Source organism: Notamacropus eugenii, chromosome 2, assembly GCF_028372415.1.
Source record: "Notamacropus eugenii isolate mMacEug1 chromosome 2, mMacEug1.pri_v2, whole genome shotgun sequence".
NCBI classification, from domain to species: domain Eukaryota; kingdom Metazoa; phylum Chordata; class Mammalia; order Diprotodontia; family Macropodidae; genus Notamacropus; species Notamacropus eugenii.
In genome coordinates this window covers 24,856,001-24,874,981 of record NC_092873.1, presented here as the reverse complement: position 1 = coordinate 24,874,981, position 18,981 = coordinate 24,856,001, and the positions used below count along the sequence as shown (strand labels likewise).

The window sequence follows — 18,981 nt, the reverse complement described above, 5'->3', positions numbered from 1 at the left end:
TCTCACTAAGCGATGCTTCCCAACCCTTCCCAAAAAGTGTTTCAATAAAAGCCCTGGGAGCTGGGCAGGAAGGAGGCCAGGGGTCACCCATGTGCCTGTCTCGAGACAATAGCAAACTTGAGTTTTATCAGCATTACAAGACACCCAAGTTCAGCACGTTGATGTCATTTCATCAATTTGAACTCTGGGTAAATAAAACAAGCAGGCAGGTTCTGATTGCAATAAACATTTTCTTTTCTTTACTTTCTAAGAGAAAAATTCAATGGAGATAAAAGAAAGTTCTCAAAAGACAGACACGGGATTGAGGTTAATCCTGCACATGGGATGCCTGCCCTTGTCCTGTCCCCGACTCCTTTCCCACTGGCCCCTTCCACAGGAGGTTTTTCCTGGTATCACTCATGGAGTCAAGATGACCGGAGCTCAAATCAAGCCTCAGACATGAACCAATCGGGCGACCCTGGGCAAATCACCTGTCACCTAACCAGTGTCTAACTAAGTAGCACCAACCCCCAGCAAGGTTAGTGTGAGGATCCAATGAGACAGTATTTGTAAAGGGCTTACCATAGTGTTATACACACAGTAGGTACTTAACAAATACTGGTTTCCTTCCTTCTTCCCTCTTAGGTGACTGTGTGGGCCCCATCCCATGTAAGTCTCATGAAGGCGGGTGGGAGTTGCCTCCACCCCGAGCACCCAGCACCACGCCTGCCCACAGTAAGGGCTTCACAGATGCTTGCCGAAGGTGGGGAAGACCAGAATTCACCTGAGAAGATCGCTGTGTCTTTCTTACCCTTCACAGTCGACTATTTCAGGGCCTTCGAAGGAAAAGGGGTCTGTGGTATCTGGCTCTGATTTCATCTTGTAAGTCTTTGTCAGGACAGAGTTGGTAAAGTAGTCATTGGGCTCAAAGTGGAACTCTAAGGAGAAAGACTGGGGAGAGAAGAACATGCGAGTTTTTCTATGCACAGCCAAAGCCTTGCCCGAGACGTCCAGCTCCCTGCTGCCACAGCACCAGGTGGGCAAGGGCTCTGGCAAAGATTGCACCCCAGTAACTTCAAGCCAATGTTCCCAGCCTCCTCCTCCCTCACCAGCCTGTCCAGGCCTTATTCTTATTCTCTGGACTCCTACTATGGCTTCCTCAGAGCCTCCCTGGAGCATAGGTCTGTCCACCTGTGTCTTTTCACACCCACTCCAGAAGTTCCAAAACTTTGCTGCTTGTCACTGAGAACCGTTAGCACCCTGGACTCCCCTTGACTCAAGTCCCTGCTCAGGCTCTGAACTGGCCACTCCCTAGTCCGTAAAATGTGCTCCTCCTCTTCCTCCTCCACCTTTGGAATCCCTGGTTTCCTTGAAGACTCATCAGAAGGCTCTGCCAGGTCTCCCCCTCCCTCCAAAGGCTACCTTGCATTCCTTTCTATATAGGTGGTATCTATTTATACAAATCTGTGTTTGTCTCCTGTGGCTCCTCTGCCTGTCTCTGTAGTTCAGTGTCGCGCACAGGGGAAGCATGTCATCAATGCTTGGTAACTACCAACAAGTTTGCCCAAGAGAAGACATCTCCCTCTACTTGTTTGTAGAGAGAAGGTCCACAGGCATGGAACACTGAATAATTGTGTCAGATTCTTTTTCAATGTATCAATTAGTCTGGCTGAATCTTTTTAAAAAATTCTTCTGTTCTAAGGGATGGCTGGGGAGGGGGGAAACCAAAGCGAGAAATCAAGGAAATAGAAAAATACAAGCTGTCAGTCAAGAACAAGTGTCACATAAGCCCTGGGGATACAAAGAAAGGACAAAGGCAGTATGCTGTCCTCAAGGAGCTCAGTTCAACAGGTAAGACACCAAGCAAATGCCTATGGATGAACAGGATCCACTGGAGCCAAGCCCCAGAGCAGACACTAGCACCAGAGAATGGGAGCAGGAGCAAGGGCTTCTGGGAGGAAGAGGCATGAGGATGGGGCTGGAGGCAGTGTTCTCTAAGAAAGGGGGGAAAAAGTCCTGGAGATGCCAGGGCTGGGGAGATCAGCCAGAGTTTGGGAGAACTTGTTGGCTAAATGACTCAAAATCCTGCCAACCAAGAAACAAGCTGTGATGGTTCCAGGCCAATTAAGTGTTTGGATGTTTTCTTGTTTGGGGTTTTGGAGACAATCAAAGGAATGGGTAGTGATGTCACAGACCTTTCAAGAGCCTCTCAGTCCCTCCAATCTTTTAGGTCTGTTAGAAAAGTAAACCCTCTCAGAAATGGCAGGGCCAGGCCAGCCCACAAATGACCTGCCAGGATACTGGCTGGACAGGCCACCAATATCCAGCAAAGTCTGCTCAGTGTCCTTGTGACTCTGCACCAGGCCACAGCCTGCATTTCACTCTCTCAATTTCATCCACCTTTCCTTTGGTGAGGCAGAAAAAGCATGTTTTCTGCAGGTTCATCAGAAAGAGCAGGCCCAGGTCAATGCCAGAGGGCCACCATAGGGCAGAAGAGTCCACTGCACCCAGTACAGGGATAAAGGGAAAGACCACCTTGTCACCTCCAGACCCTGAATTCACCAAGCTTCACGGGGAAAGCCAAGGCCAAACTGCAACCGCTTCTGGCTTCACCCATATCAAACTCCGGCCTGCACATTGGTGGGGAGGGGGGACATGGGGAGCCCTGCCATGAGGCTGCCAGGACCGTCACTCAGCTCCTCCTCCTCATCCTGCACAAATCTGTGCTCTTCCTCCTGCTTTCCCTTTGGAGACAGAGCGAGTTCCTCCTGACTCTGCCTTTCCTCCCTGGGGCATCTCTGGGGCCTCCAGGACATGCAGGAAGTCTGAAGTCAGTTTTCTTCACTGCCTCATGAAGCAGAACCATAAATAATCTATGGTCCAAGGACAGTATCAGACTTAGTGAGAAGCATTCTGGAATTGAGACCTCATGAGCCTCCAAGTTGTGGTAAAACCCCAAGGGAATAAAGACAGAAACAAAGGATGATGTGTGGAAGCATCCGGGGCAACTCTTTGTGTTGTAGGGGACAGGATGACCAAATACTGGTATCCAAATATAACCAAGCACTACAGTGCCACAAGTGGTGGGCACAGTGCTGCGAAGCAATGCACAAGAACCAAGAGGGGAATCTCTAAAATGACAATTCTGACAGCTGAAGAACCAACAGCCACGCAGGATGGTCAAGCACATGCCCACATCTGAGAATGGGAGAGAGATGCGAAGGAAACAGCTGGGGGGGGGGGGAGGGGGCCGGCGCAGCAATCTGTTTTACTCAACAAAATCATGTATTTGGTTTGAGGGAGAAAAGGAAGAGGAAGGTTAGGGAGGGAAATGCCCCAAAGAGATCCCCAAATGCCCCAAAACATCACGCAAATACTTTCAGAAATACAGACATTCACAGTGAGAGACACATGAAGGGCACCTGTTAACAATTATACACTTTTTAAAAAAGCTATATGTAATAGATTTGCGTTTCACATATACTCTTCTCTTTGTGTAGGACAAATTCATATTTGTTAAATTCAAAACCTAAACAACAAAAACACTTTACCAGAATTTAACAGATAATAAAGCACATGACGGAAAAGACCCAGAGCTAGGCCTGGGCTGAAGGTCAAACTTGACCCCAGACACTTACTAGCTGTGCAACCCTGGGCAAGACACTTTGTCCTGTTTGCCTCAGTTTCCTCATCTGTAAAGTGAGAAGGAAATGGCAAACCCTCCAACATATTTGCTAAGAAAATCTCAAATGGGGTCCTAAAGAGTTGGACAAGACTGAAAACAACTGAGAGACACCCAAGGAAATAAGGTACGGGGAAACTCAACGAAGGGGTTCAACAACAGAACTTGGGGAGGGGAAAAGCCCTTTCCCCGAAGTTGCCTCTCAAACTTAATTTGAATTTGTTCCCTAAATGCCTTACTTTTCTATGCAGCAGAGGGTCAAATCAGCTTGGGTTGCATCCTCAAATACCAAAATAAGGAGGGTGAAAATGAACATGATTTTAGCTTCAGAAGAATGATGCCCTACAGCAAGGGGGTACAGCCACCGTGGAGATGAGCAGAAGCAGGGATCCTTCTGGCTAGCCTTGTCCAACTCTCCCATCAGCTTCTTTCTCTCCTTTCCTATGCCCCTACTCCGTCCTTCCTTCTCCTCTCAGGGCTTCCTTGGTCCCACCGAGGTCACCCAAGGCCAGTCAAAGATTAGCTTCCTGGTGACTATAACGTCTTTAGTCACAGTAAAACTGTCCCCCAAATCTAAAACTGAAGGGTCAGCCCTCATTAGGCTGAAGGTCTGGGAACTGGCTGACTGAGATGAGCAGAGCTAAAGCTGTGAGGGAGCCATTTCCAAAGCCCCCCCATTCCAAGTTTCACATTTTTATCTCCTCCTACAGATCTGTCTCAGACCTGCACAACCAAAGTCCTCTGCATGCAGACTGCTGCACAAGGGTCCAGCCCCAACACCTGGGCCCTTTGGTCAGGTGGCACGTTCTGCCCATGCAAACAAAGCAGCCTCCACTAGGGGTCACTGCCTGCCCAGCTCTTAGGCCTTGGCACTGCCACTGCTGCTGCCGCAGTTCCCAGTACTTACCATGGGCTGTCCAGGATCTGAAAACTTTACTTTGATATCCTGCAAGTGTTTCAAAATTGGTTCATCATATTCCTAATCACAAAAAAAAGAATAAATTAGTGAGCATATGTTGTAAAGCTATGTCTTTTAGACAATCACAATTCCCTATTTTCTCTCGAAATGTAGGCATATCTCATGTGGTCGTTATGAGAAACGTACACAGGAAATGAATCTGAGATGCCAGAGGATTTAAATTCTGCCAAATCCTTGGCGTGGACACTGACTGAGTGGCCTGCTCCCTTTCTCCCTTACACTCCAAGGCCTGAAATGGTCTCCCTGCTACCATACCACTGCCGAGAAGGGTCCCTTTTCTTTCACACCCCCTCCCAGGCACTGGGACGTTCTACTGGATAGATCAGTCTGTGCCTGATCAGCATGCTATGGCGCTTCCCCTTCACCTCCAACTGCAAACTCCTAAAAGTCCTTGGTTCTGCATGATGCAGGTGCTCAGAGGCTAAGGTCATTTAGATGCCACAGGCTGGGGAAGACCCTGATGAACCAGAAAACTTTGAAGGGCAAGGCCACATGAGGACTGAACAAGAAAACAGCAACGTTCCATCTGAAGACTTGGGGTATGTAATAACTGTCTTGGGCTGTCATATGAAAGCGCTGTCCCCAGAAGAAAGAATGAACTGGGAGCAGTGGGAGGAAGCTACAGAAGCAAAAAGGCTTGACCTCAGGAAAATTTTCCTTGCAGTCAGAGCTGTCCCCAAGGGGGTGAGAGACAGTGGGTACCCCACCTAAAAAGGCTGGATGAGCCCTGCTTGGTTCTTCTTGGGGAAGGGCCTTGAGACCTCTCTAATTCTGAAATTCTGTGCCAAAGCGGAATTCTGCCACCTCTGCCAATACACAAACAGTCCTCCAGAATCTGGCCCAGATGCCACACCTCCAAGTTTAAGGAGAGCCAAACCAAGGGCCTGCATCAGAGGAATCCCTGGAGCTGCTCACACATGATGACAGCTGCACAAATGGTATGACTATGGGGCCCGTCCAGCTCTGTGTTTTAGGGTCATATTTTTCCCTGCGGCACAGAGCTCCAAAAATAATTCTGGAAGTCAAAGGTGAAACTTGATTCTACTTACTGAAGCACTTGCGGCAGCCACCATTTTGCTAACATAAAGCAAAGTCGGCCTGCAGCTAAATCTCTAACCTCTCCAGACAGAGAATGACAACAAGGAAGCTTTCTAAAGTGGTGGGCCTTGGCATGGCTCACTGGCCACAAGCTGCACTGTGGGCTCAGCCAGAAGGATCCCACCCTGCTGCCCAATGATGAGGACTAGACAAGGACCCAAGGCCCCTTTGCCAGGACTATTGCCTCCCATGAAGCCATCACAGCAATAGGAGGGCTTAAAGGGTTATTAGCACAAAGCCCAAGACGGCCTCCCCCAAAGTGCTGCCACCACAGGACAGAGGTGCAACTCCCATCAGAGGAGGGTCTAAGCCCACACACTGAACCAAGACTTCTGTTACCTGGACTAACTCGCTCAGCATATCCACATTTCTAAAGATCGTAAACCAGAATTCCGGGATCCCTTTGGGATTCAGCTCATCTCCAGAAGCTTCATTCTCAGCTATCACCACTTTGCTCTTCAGGTCTCCCTGGAAGAGATGTTGAAATGTACAATTAAGTAAAAACAAGCGTTTCACAGTGCAGATGCAAAATAATGTATGGACAGCGTGTCAGGCCCACACTGGCTCTCTGAGCCACATCCCTGTGTGGAGAGCAGCTGTCCTGCTGTGGACATGACCTGGCTCCTGCCAGCTGGGAGGGCTACACGGGAAAAAGAAAATGGCCCCTGCCCTGAAAGATGGCATTTGGGGGGCATTCAATGAGTTTAAAGACATACATTCCAAGCACAGCTCCCCTACCCCCCACATGCACAAATAAACCAGAGTCCTCTGAGGCCACTATGCCTAATCAAGTGTTACAAGCACATATTGGAGAAGGGAAGAGAATGTAACAGACACCACGCAGCCTGCACCCCTTCCTCTGACCACCACTCCCCTCTCTCCCTGTTAGGCTGGGAGCTTCTTGGGGTCAGGGCTGGTCTTTGCCTCTCTCACTGTAACCCCCGCCCTCAGCCCCGGTCCTGGTACATCAGCTTTTTGTTCCTTCATGTTGGGTCTCCAGAGGTTTGTCCTTTTAAAGGAACTGAGAAGAGACCCAAGTTCACAAATGGGAAATCCCAGTACTTTATAAGTCAAAGCAGTTCCATCCAGACTAGGATATTTCTTCCTATGCCCACAATTACTATTCTATAGATTTTTTTTCTCAGTGTTAAAATGACTAATGATATAAAGGAAAACATTAAAGGACAACTGAGAACTTAGACTGAATCTGATGCTCGCTGGAACAGACTTACTTCTTCAGAGATCAGGTGAAGAGAAGGAACAGATACTCCACAAATAATTTCAATGGGAGTTTTGTTGTTTTGTCAGGGGTGAGAGAGGGGGAGTGGGAAGGAGATTACTAGGAGGCAAGTGTGGTATAAAAAACAAGAGGCATTAATCCAATATAAAAAACAAAGGACTGGGTTTTGAACCATAAAACCACAGCAAATACCAGTGTCACCCAGAGCTGTCAGAGCACATTCTGCCAAACACCAAATACCGACGCTGGCTTCCGAAGCCCTCAGGAATCAACACAGACAAAATGAAAAGCTGTCCCCCAGATGTCAGCACAGAGAGACACAAGTCAATCCGGATGAACCCTGGGTGTTACTGTAGCACTGGAATGGAACCCATCATCAGAAGTGGCTGCCAACAGGTTACGAACAGTGCAAAGAGTCACAGCACCATGGACATAAGGTTGGGGGGGGGGGGGGGGAGGCGGGAGTTAAAGATCTTCCCTGCCCATTAATAGGCCTCAGATGACTTATGTTAGTTTCTGATGAGGAACAGGGTCAAAGGGTTGTGCCCTCCGGCCCTGAAAAGTGTATATATACTCTGAGGTGAGGTTTTACTTTGGGGTTTCTATTTTGGAAGAAGGTTCATGAGCCAGCTGAGACTCTGGGCGGCCACTGAGGGGCCTCCCACCACCCCACCCCCCAAATCCAGATGTCAGTGCTTCTCTCTCTGCTATCAATGTGTGTACTGCCTATGGTCACACAGTTGGAAGCCCTGTCTGTCAGTCTTTTTGTTTGTATTTTCTCTGAAGTTCAGGGTGCTGACTTTTTCTCCTGCATTATGTGAATGACACATGTGTTTGATTAGAGTGATCTTGACCTATCCAAAGTTGCTTTCCTTTTAGAAAAGCAGATCAAAGAACCTGTCTAGCAGGTGTATGCCAGGGTACTTGCTGTTACAAATACCAAAAGGACTTTGGCATTGGTTAAATACTTTATATCTCTTACCCTTTCCATTCAACAGCCAACCACTTCAGACCAGCTGTCTGCACTGACTAGCAGGCTGGTGGAGAGAACTGCTTAAAATGTCTTCTGCCAATCCACAGGACCCCTTTCTTTCCAAACACCACTGAGGTCTAATTTCCATCAAGTCTCCCCAAACTAGCACCACCACGTTCCAAAGCCTTTTAAAAAAATAATTCACACCGACCTTTCTCAGCTTTTTAACTACCAGTAAACACATATCTAGCTGTGTTCCTTTCTAGCTCCTAGAGGCTATGTTGCATTTTCTTTCTGGGTTACAATTTTTGTTTTTTAATTCTCATATCTGCTGCCAATTTGTACATTTGGCTGACTACTAGCAAGTTTTGCCTAAAAATTATTCAGCCCAATAACCTCACATCTTTTTTCTATATGAGAGGGAGCATTTTTTGGGGAAAAACTAATAACTGAGGACAAAAAGGGGACAAGATTCTACTCCCAAAGTGTGAAAAACTGGGCCCCGAAGTTCCAGGAGTTTTCACTTACAGCCAGTTTCTCCTCCTCCTCATTCTCACTGGGCCATTCTGACTCTGCATCTGTAGGTTCTACATCACCAGTGACAAAATCCCGTCTCTGCATCAGAATGAAGACAAACTACTCAGTACTTATTTTTCTTCTAAGCACCAAAGTTACAGATGGAAAAAAGGCAAAAGCATCCTACCTTGTCAAAGAGAGGCTGGTAAAGAGCTGCATATTTCCGTTCCAAATCATGCACTTCCTCGTAGAACCTGGCCTCGATGTGAGCACACTGCACCTGAAGTTGTTTCAGAGCATCGATGCGCCTTTTGACGGCTTTGGGTAACCTGACAACACAGAGCAGAAGAGAAGCTGTTAGGACGCCACATCTCCCCTCCCTAATCCTCTGTCTGCACATGAATGGAAGCCTGGGAACCACAACCAGGAGAGGCCTCGCTCTGCACAGCCAGCTCAGGCACATCTTTGACCTGTGCCTCCCACAAAAACCCCACAGCTTTTACAGTTCCATTTCATAATGGAGAAAAACAGACATGATAAAAAAACTCAACATTTCTCCATCTTACCCCAAAGCCATTCTCTCCCTTCACCTTAAACTCCAGGTTGCTTGCAAGAAGTGGCCCCCAGAACTCACGTTTCAATGTAGCTGGAAGGTGTATGGGGCACATTCTCAAGTCGCTCCTGGAGAGCCGCCAGCACTTGGGGGTTCTGCATCACCTGGTCCGTGAGTTTTTCTATGAAAAGAATACAGTGGTTTAAAACTCTATTACCAAAGGTCCTCAGCTGTGGCCTACAAGCTCCAGAGGCCTTCATGAAGTTGCTCAGCACTCAAAAGGGAAATTTTAATTTTAGAAAAATACGGCTGAGTCTCAGCTTCCCTTTCTCTCGAAGAAAGGGACCAGCAACTGGACATGGCAAAGAGTGGATCCAGAGCAATCCTCCAAGGGGAGTGTGCGTAACCTCTTTTCAAGGCACAGCCAGAGCTTTTATGCCATCAATTGTAGCTCTTTAATCTCATCTGTCCTAACCATGGAGAACACGAGAGTTCCATGAAATTTGGATAGAAAAGCAGGATAAAAACAAGGTAACTAAGCTGAGTGAAAATGTTGCATTCTGGTGGCCTAATGTATTTCTCTCTCAAAGCTCAATGTGAGCACTACCTCACCTCCCCCTCCCCTCCCCGCCAGGATTCCTGGGCTTAGGTCAGGGACAGATAAGAGGGAGGAGACTGGGGGTGGGGGCCGGGACTGCTTTTTGAGAGAGAATTTCACAAGGAGCGCCGACCTGCTGCCTTCTCCTTACATCCTTATTTATCCTCCCAGATAACAAGGAACAGGATAACAAAATGGAGTTGCTTTAAACCATCATCCTAGGTCCAAGGCCCTGCTAGGTTTACTTAAAAGAGAGATCACCAGAGAAGTCAGAAACAGAAGCTACAAGCTAGACAGACACTTGACCGGTATAACCTCCCCACCTAACCAGGGGAGGACACAGAGCTAGAACAGCTGCAAACACCCAGGTCCAGCAGGCACTGAGGACCTGGGGAGGGGGGGGGCGGAACCCAGCCAGGCACCTTCACTTGGGATTCAGAAGAAAAAGTGAGTAATTAAAACAAGGTCTCACTTCTCACATTACTACCAGTTACAGTACACCTCGTACTAAACTCTAATCTTATTATACTGAATTTTCTATAAAAGTGGATGAATAAAAACTTTTAAATGTTCTCTAAAACCATCCACATAAAATTCCTTCAACATCTGAAACTTTCTTGATCCCCAACTGTCACACCCCTAAATATCAGCCCTTCAGGATAACCTTACCTTTGTCAGTTTTAGCAGTTTCAAAGGAATCTGAAGGAACATCTTCTGAATTACTAAAAAATATTTTAAAAATTAAAATTTAAAGGAAAGCTCCATTATAATAGGAAAAATAAAAAACCCTAACCAAAGTGGATTTTTTAGAACTATAACACATTGCAGCATAATTAACAGCTTGCTGTATGAAGCACTTTAAGTTGGGGAAGAAAGGTATGCTAATTTGTTGGAAACATTCTATTTTTCAAAGTCTTCTAACTTCCAACTTTGGTCAAAGCTTCCAAAAAAAACGGACATTCCTCTGCCCCCTGAAGCAGCTCCCAATCCCACCTGACCTGCAAGACCCTCACTATGTTACACAGTACTTGTGGGGAGTCAAAGGCAAAACCACCCCCCAACAGCAGCAATGACTATGTTAGAAACAAATTAAAACAAAGTAAATCTAAAAGGATTTTAATTTTTCTAAAAATAGCAAAACACACCTTAAAATTTACAAGGTTCTCAGGGACTTGTTGGAAGGAAACAACCATATATCACATCGACCAACAAAATAAAGAAATGAACATGTTAGGTGTAGCAGCCAGAGATGACCCTGCACTGACCTGCTGATGCATGGGGCGTTTTAAGGTTTGCACATTCCTTTACGTATATGTATTTCATTTGATCCTAAAAACCTTGAGCTAGGCAGTCATTCCCATTGGAAGGATGAGGAAACTGAGGCTCAGAGTGACTGTCTGGTCATGTAGCTAAAGAGCATCAGAGGCAGGATTCCAACACTAGCCTTCCTGGTTCTCTCCCCAGTTGTCAGGCCACCTATCGGCTTCTGGTTCAGGGCAAACCCCAACAAACTCCAAGGGGCTTTTTATACCAATTCCTTGGTGTGTTATTCAGGGCATCCTTCTAAACTTGGAGAGCTAGAGAATGACTGTGGCGGGTTTTTATTTCTCATGTGTTCTGCTTTGTGGCACTCGCTGAAACAGGATCTGAGACGTATGACAATTAGCTGTATTTTAGAATTCCATCAAGAAAACTCACTTGGTCAAGACTCACCTGTTATCTGCCATCTGAAGGGTTTTATCCACCTACAAGTTAAAACCAATAATTAGTTCTCCCAAGTGATGCTCCCAGGTGGGTGTGCACACACGCACGCACACGTAGGAACATAGGGCACGCTGGAGGGAGCTTTAACATCTCATCTACTCACTACCTCACCTCCCCCACTCCCAAACAGTCTCATCACCAGGTCAACAGGGAGCCACTGAGTTTCTGCTTCCAGCCCTCTTCCAGCCATTTCCATGGCTCTCCCAGGCCTGTCCTTCAGTCATGGGTGACTTGGACTCTCTAACACCCTGACCTCACCCTGGACCTCTGGGACCAAAGAGCAGAAGCCTAATCTTACTTTCCCAGATGGCAGGTACCCAAATCCCCTTCTGAAGTCTTTTCTTCTCCAGGATAAACATGCTCAGCTTAATACCTCATGACAGGGCCTCAGGCCCTTCCCCATGATGGCTCCCTTCCTTGGGAAGTTTATCTAACTCACTCCTTAAAACCCATCCAAACAGCCTTCAAGGACCCTGGAAGTGGCTCTTAGTGCAGTCTACATGGTCCAGGCATTCTTGTGTACCACAGCATCTTGAACTTGCAAGCCCACAGTAATCCCCACTCCCACCCAGGTCTTTTTAGACAAACTTCTACCTAGCTACGCCTGCCCCATTTCCACCTTATGCTTGAGAAATGTGGGGGTTTTTTTTAACTGAAAAGTAAGACTTTCTATGTATTGCTGTTCTATTTGGTCTTATTCAATTCAGTCTAACATTCCAGCCTGCCAAGATCTTTTTGGATTTTGACTGTCACCCAACGTGTTCACCGTCCCTCCCAGCTTTGCATCGTCTTCAAATCTGATAAACATGTCAATTATTCCTTTATTGGTGTTACTGATAAAAATGTTACAAACTACAAGTCCCTGAAAAAACCCATCGAATACCTCCTTCTAAACTGGCACCAAACCACAACAACTCTTTAGGGACAGCCTACAAAAAGCTGCATGTGCTCCTCATAATGGACAGCCAGCTAGCCCACACAGGTCCAAATCTACCCCTCTGCCAAACGCCCTGTTAACTCAGATTATTCTACCCAAGTCTCCTAATCGACCAGTCTAGGATCCCTGTGAAAAACAAACAAACAAATGAAACCAGAAAGGCAAGTCTGAGCCAGATCAAGGAACCTAAAGTTTAGTTCTTGAGTTACTTAATAGGAGGCTTTTTGGCCAAGTCTACTCTCTGAATCACTAATACTTTGAGGTGGGAAATGAATTTTGTAGCTAAGACTGATTTAAGTTGCAATTTGCATGTTTTCTATTTCAATTCAATAAAATAGCTGACATTCTGTAGACACTTGATGGCTTACCATGTATTTTATATAAAAGATCTCTGAGACACCTGAGAACACTTGTATAAATTGATAGAGATAAGTGAGAAGAACCAGAACAATTCACACAACATGGTAAAGACTCAAGAACTGTTACTGAAACAATGGGCAGCCAACTCCCCACCCATGGAAGTAGGGAGGGGCCCAGGGGGTAGGAGACAACACAGATTTCTTGGACATGGCCCACAGCAATCTGTTTTACTCAACTAGATGTGTCTGTTGCAAGGCCTTGGTTTTTTTTCCTTTTTCCCCCCAATGGGGTTTATGGGAGGGAGAAAAAAATGTTTTAAGCTAATTGAAAAAAACAATAAAATTAAAAATGTTCGACTGTACCTTCTGCACATTATTTCCTTCAATACTCAGAGCTTATGAGGTAAGACAGACTGGGCCCTCTCCTTGTTTCACAGGCCCAGATATCAAGCCCAGGCTGCCCAGCAAGTTGGTGGCAGAGCAAGCATCCAAACCTAGTGATCTCCGTCATCCAGCACCTCCTCCAAGCTGGGAGCCTTCCTCACTCTCAAACAGCAAGCCCTCTATTGGGATGAGAATGCCTGCTCTTCAAAGTGGGAAGCTACCCCCAAATCTCATTAATGATGAATAGGCAGAATTCAAAATTATTTCCAAAAATCATATGGAGAAAAAAAAATGACTTATGCAGCTAAGAGGAGAAAAAAGCCTTGACTTAGATGGCAAAAAAGGCCCTTGGAGCCAGCAGCTCAGGGAACCTGGGCCAAGCTGGAGCCGAATGCAGTGGGAACTCATCGCCACAATCTGGGTGACAAGTTAGCAACTCTAATTCAGTAACTACGGCAAAAATACTGAGAGCTTAACATCTGCTCAGCGTTAAAGAAACTGGTGCCCAAGGTTCTTCCATGCCCATATTAAGCAAACCCCATTTAGTTAAAGGAGAAATCATGTACTGGCCTCCAAGGCATAGGGTCTTCACTGGTTCTGATCCATGGAATTCCCTAGCAGTCTGACTCAGGAGCCCAAGAGTCCTTCTCAAAAGAGGTTTTAAACTGAAGGAAATGCTCAATTCTCATTAGAAGTCAGTGAAAATAAAGATGTGGTTTCTTTTTCTTGCATTCATGGATCTCAGGTTAAGAAATGCTGCGCCACTCTTTCTGGTTTGCAAACATGACTATGGCCTGTTCCATCCTCTGCCTGCCTGCCGTGGGAACACCACACCTACAGAGCACATGGACAGCCTATGTCAAATGGCCACACTGCTTTGTCCATGAGAACATCGTCCATCGGTGCCAAAACCAACATTTGTGGAATTAAAAAGCGCAACAGTAGCCTAATTGATTTCACAGGACCTAACAATATCCTACAGGGGATGCTTTGATTGACTCAGTCATCCTTAGAAATTAAGAAATGGAAAGTCCAATAGAGGAAAGGAACATTGTAACCTAAAGAGGGTCAAAATTTGGCCAAGTATATTTTATTTACAACCTGAATTCATCCATGATGCCTCTAAAATTGCCAAACTACTAAATATTCATACATTTACATCAATTTCTATAGCAGAATTAAATCTAAGCCTTCAAAAAGTCATTTAGGTCATTCCTCAGCATCTGAAATACCTTTATTTGTCCAGCGTCTATTATTTCTGTGTGTGTGGCAAGTCATTTTGCCTATTAAATGAATGTATTACTTTTATTTACGTATACCAATTTAAGCACAGTAAGTTTGTAAATTAACATATACATTACTCGTTGCTTTCAGGGGGAAAAAAAACACCCACAAAGGATTACATCAACTCTACAAAAAAAAATTCACAAGCTAACTTTCTATCTCAAATTTAAGCCGGATTCCATTATCTCTCTGCAGATGGTTCCCAGCCGAATGCCCCCCAGACTGAGGTTCCAAACTAAGCTCGCTGGATCACCCTTCCTAAACTCTTTTCTCTTACTGCTGAGGACACTCCCAGGTTCCTAGTGACCCAAGTTGAAAAGCTTGGTGTTCTCCTCAGCTCCACTCCCCCCTAATCTGTCCCCAAGTTCTGATCTTTCTCCCTCTGTAACATATCTCTTCTACTGTACAAGGGGGCACCTGGCGTATCACCTCACACCTGGACTATTCAAGCAGCCTCCACTCTGACAGCAGTTACCTTCCTAAAACTCAGGTGGGACCCTCTTACCTCCAATACATCCCTATCACCTCTGCTTGGTTTTCAAAGCCCTTCCAATCATTCAGGTGTTCTTACACCTCCCCCCCTCCCCCAAGAAGTCTGCAGTCCAGTAACACAGGCCTCCTTACTGGCATTCCCTACGATCCCCCCATCTCTCCACTCTGGCATTTTCAGTCACTGTCTCCTGTACCCAGAATTCTCTTCCTCCTCATCTCCAGGCCTTCTAACAGGGGGAAGGAAGGTGTAGATGAATTTATATTCTGTACAATGAAAATATTCAAATGAAAACCACTGTGCCTATCTCGTTCTAGCATTAACAAAGTCCGAACCCAAATTATCTGCCACAAATGGGGCTAATGATTTGAACCACATTTACCAGTGTATCCAGTGTGTAACTTGTACAAAAGAAGTATGCTCCTCCAAGGCAACACAAGTTGCTGGAGATTCAAGGTGGAGAAACTTTGCTTCTAACATGTATTTACAAGACCCGACATCTGCCACTAGGCAACAGGAAAGGAACATCTCTCCAGAAACCTGCTGGAAACCCGTCCTGTCCTTCGGAAACCAAGTCAGATGTAAAAGGCACAATTGTTCTTCATATGGTAACTGCCTCTGGACCTTCCCCTACTTATTCCTTCGTTTCTCCAAGGAGAGTTAGTACTAGTAGCAAAAACATGTTTCTGGGGGCCCTCCGCTCCAGTCCTCTTCAACTCCCATCCATAATCAGGTGCCAAACTTCTCATCCTCCCCCCCCCCCCCCCTCCCACTGCAACGTCCTCCTAACTGGTCTCTTGGCCCCACTCCCAGCTAGAGTGATCGGCATTAATCTGACCGTCACCACCCTTCCAGCAGATAAAATCTATCGGCTCCCTATTTCATCTAAGGTCCCACACAAAGCCCTGATTGTATTCAAAGACCTTCAACCCTCCTTTTCAGTCCAGTTCAACTGGTCTTCTTCATGTTCTCCCCAGCCACCTCTTGTGCCATCTTCCCTCCAGCCTCCTTCAGGGATCAGCTCAGACGCCACCTTCCCTGAGCAGTTAGTTTTCCCTCTCCCTCAAACAAAATGACTTTGGATTTATTGACAGTGAAATCCAACGGTGACAAGACACCTAGGGTTAAACCACTGGACCAGGGTCACACAACCCGTACAGCTCGTAAGAGTCTGACACCAAACCTGAACTCAGGTCTTCCTGATTCCAGGCCAACATTTCCCTAGAAATCTAGCTGCCACCGGAAAACCTCCTACTGACTGTTGAGGTCTGGCTCATCAGTCCTTGGTAACTAATCCAGGACAAAAATCCACGTAAGAAAATGGTTTTCCAAGTCTACCTGATCCCAAGGAGGATTCGCTGCAATGCAACCTGAGTGTAACAGGAAATCTGGCATGTCCTGCAGCGAATCAATCCTTCTGAAACCAGTGAGGTAATGGGAATGCTACCCGACACAAGAACGCGCGTCCTGGTCAGCCCCGTCCGACCAGCTTCCCGGGCAGCCCCTTCACTCTCCTCTCCCTCCCGCTTCACCCCCAGCTAACTGCAAGGCTCCCGTTACCCCACCACACACATCTGCGTATTCTCAGCCTTCCCTTCGCGGGGATCCCGCCCCATCACACGCGGAAAGCCCCGGGGCAAACCGAATCTCCGCCAGCCCCAGGCCTCCGAGCTGCTCCAGGGACCTTCCTCTACGGCAGAAGGCTCGGGGGCTGCCTGGGGAAGCTCCGGCCGTGCTGGCCTTCCGCGCGTCTGTCTGTCTGTCTGCCCAAGCCCGCCGGCGGCTCCCCAGCATGCCCAGCTTCCTTCTTGAAGCACCCCGGGCACCGCGGCTGCCCAGGCGGGACTGAAGGAGCGGGCACCCCAAATTCCGTCTGTCCAGCCCCGCTTTCCTCCAGTCCACCTCCCTCCCCTGGCCGGACCGCAGCAGGCGCTCCTGACCCACAGCACCGCCTCTACCTCCCCAGCTCTGCCCGGAAGGCCAGGCGTCCTTGGGCAGGTCAGAGAGCCCGCACCCCCTGGCCCGGCGGGGGCTTCGGGGGGCACTGGCCGCCGCCCCGGAGGCTCCCATCGCGAGGGGGGGCGCAAACCTCGGGGACGAGACGCTCCCCTCCGGGGACTCTTTTGTCTCGAACCGTTTCTCGGAATGGTTTAAAAGGCCGAAACCTTCACGGCAAAAACCAGGACGGGGGCCCCATGACCCCGGGCCGGGGCCGCGGGCCGGGCGGAGGACAGCACCCCCCTGCCCGGCGCCCGAATCCCGGCCCCGAGCCGGTCACAATCGCTCCTTCCGTGACCCTGGGGCGGGCCCCCCGGGGCCCGTTAAGGCGCGGCCCCCCGGCCCGGGCTGCTCCGGCACGTGGCCCCGGTGCCCGCGGGGAGCCCCCGCCCCGGCGTCCCCCAAGAAGTTTGACAGAAAGAGGGGAATGGGCCGGGGGCCGGAAGGGGGAGGGGAGGCGGGAACTGCGGACGCGCCCCGGGCCTCCAGGCCCCCGCTCAGCCCCGGACGCCTCCTGCAGCCCTCGACCGCCCAGGCCCGGGGCCCGCGCGGCGGAGACGGGCTTGACCAGACCGGGCCGGGCCGGCCGGGCCAAGACGATGCAGGCCCGCGGACGTGGACCTGACGCCGCGGCCCGGGTCGGCCCCGCCCGCCCGGCCCCTCCTCTTCGCGGCCAGCCACCCACCTCGGGCTCCGGCTGCGGCGGCGGCGGCGGCTCCGGCGGCCTGGGCTCTCCCTCCTTAATGCTCCCTCTCTCAGGCTGCTGCGCCGCCGCGGCCGCCAACAACACCGTCTCCCATTGGCCGGCGCCCCGCACGCTCTCTCCGCTCACCTCCCGCCAGCAAGAAGCGCCGTGATTGGACGCCGTGCGCCAGGGCGGAGCCTCTAGAGGGCGGCGACCAATCGGAGCCCCGATAGAGGAGACGGGGAAAAGGAAGAGGCAGAGGACCGAGATCGCTCGCTCTCCCACCCCCACCCTCCGCCGTGGCCCCACGCGGTCGCGCCGTCTTGCGCCTGCGCGGCGCTCCCTCCGTATGCAAACGAGGGGAGGGCCCCGCCCGACCGCGCGCCCGGCGCGTTCCTTCCGCATCTTTAAAGCGGCCAAGGCGGGAAGCCTAGAGCACGCGGAGGGGAGGGCGGGGCGTCCCACGCTCCCCGGGGCTCCCGCGGCCCGCTCTAGCCGTGACGTCAGAGGCCCCCCCCTCAGCCCCTCCCAAGCGGAGGCGAGGCTCCAGCGCCAGCAGGGTCACGAGGCCCCTCCCCCCGACCCCCCTCTGTCCTGCTCCCCGGGCGGTGCCCCTCTCTCCCTGGGGTCCTCTCCCGTGGGCTCAGGCAGCATGGCGCCCCCTTCAGCCCCCCCCGTGCCCGGGGCACGCTGCTCCCCCAGCCCCCCACCCCCACTGCGGGCCTATTGGTCCAGGCTGCCCGAGGCCAGGGGCTGGAGGGGAGAGGACGGGCACTCCCCTCCCCCCTCCCCCTCTTCCCCCTCCCCCCTCCCCCTCTTCCCCCTCCCCCTCCTCCCCTCCCCCTCCCCCTCCCTCCCTGCCCCCCCCAGCCTCTCCTCCCCGACCCGGACTGGCCCAGAGTGGGGCCATAGGCAATGAGTACCACTTCCGGCCCCGCCTGCCACGTGCTCTGTCCATGCTGGGGATACAGAAGAACGCAGCTGGCAGTTTGGGCCAGGACAGGGTGGGGGTGGGGTGGCACCGGGCTAGGAGCTCACCAGGGAAGAGAGGATCCCCCGGGAAGGAGCACGCCCTTGTGCCAGGCCCCAGAGGTGGGGGGGGGCCCTCGCCCTTGAGAGCAGAGGCGAGCAGAACCCCCAGACGGGGATGGAGCCTTCTGTCCGGCTCCAGAATCACCAGCACCCCAAAAGGCCGGCCCTGGCACTCCAGCTGCCCACGCCATGGAGAGAAGATGAGGAGGGGCTCTGCCCGCCGGAGCGCTTGGCCAAGACGCCCTCGGGGCAGACACATGCTGAGATGTCTGCTCAGATGCCCTGCAGGGCAGGCGGGGGCTCCCTTTGTGCCTGGGGTCCCGAGAGCTGCCTCTCCCCCTCCCCGGCCAGAGCCATGATCTCAGCTGGGAAAGAGCCCATTAGGAGGACTCATTGCTGTGAACAGCACCACCCTCCTCCCAGGCCCGCA

At 50.0% G+C, this 18,981-nt stretch overlaps 1 protein-coding gene and 1 non-coding gene across 4 annotated transcripts in view; both read right to left on the bottom strand.

Annotated features, from left to right (window-relative positions):
- NAP1L4 (nucleosome assembly protein 1 like 4) overlaps positions 1-17,928 on the bottom strand; it is a 30,627-nt gene extending 12,699 nt beyond the window's left edge. For 2 of the 3 annotated variants that reach the window (XM_072639467.1, XM_072639466.1), the window contains exons 1-9: positions 17,520-17,928; positions 11,332-11,363; positions 10,288-10,340; positions 9,102-9,201; positions 8,655-8,796; positions 8,480-8,566; positions 6,078-6,206; positions 4,569-4,640; positions 791-930 (exon numbers count right to left, since the gene is read on the bottom strand). In XM_072639467.1, coding sequence (XP_072495568.1) covers positions 791-930; positions 4,569-4,640; positions 6,078-6,206; positions 8,480-8,566; positions 8,655-8,796; positions 9,102-9,201; positions 10,288-10,340; positions 11,332-11,363; positions 17,520-17,924 — 1,160 coding nt within the window. In that variant the 5' untranslated portion in view covers positions 17,925-17,928. Of the gene's footprint in view, positions 1-790; positions 931-4,568; positions 4,641-6,077; positions 6,207-8,479; positions 8,567-8,654; positions 8,797-9,101; positions 9,202-10,287; positions 10,341-11,331; positions 11,364-16,925; positions 17,066-17,519 lie in introns of those variants that run through there. The other variant, XM_072639468.1, reaches the window with a different exon arrangement.
- LOC140530652 (small nucleolar RNA SNORA54) lies at positions 7,267-7,390 on the bottom strand. The gene has a single exon (XR_011976080.1). It is a non-coding gene; the product is annotated as a small nucleolar RNA SNORA54 (small nucleolar RNA).
- Positions 17,929-18,981: the final 1,053 nt, after the last annotated feature.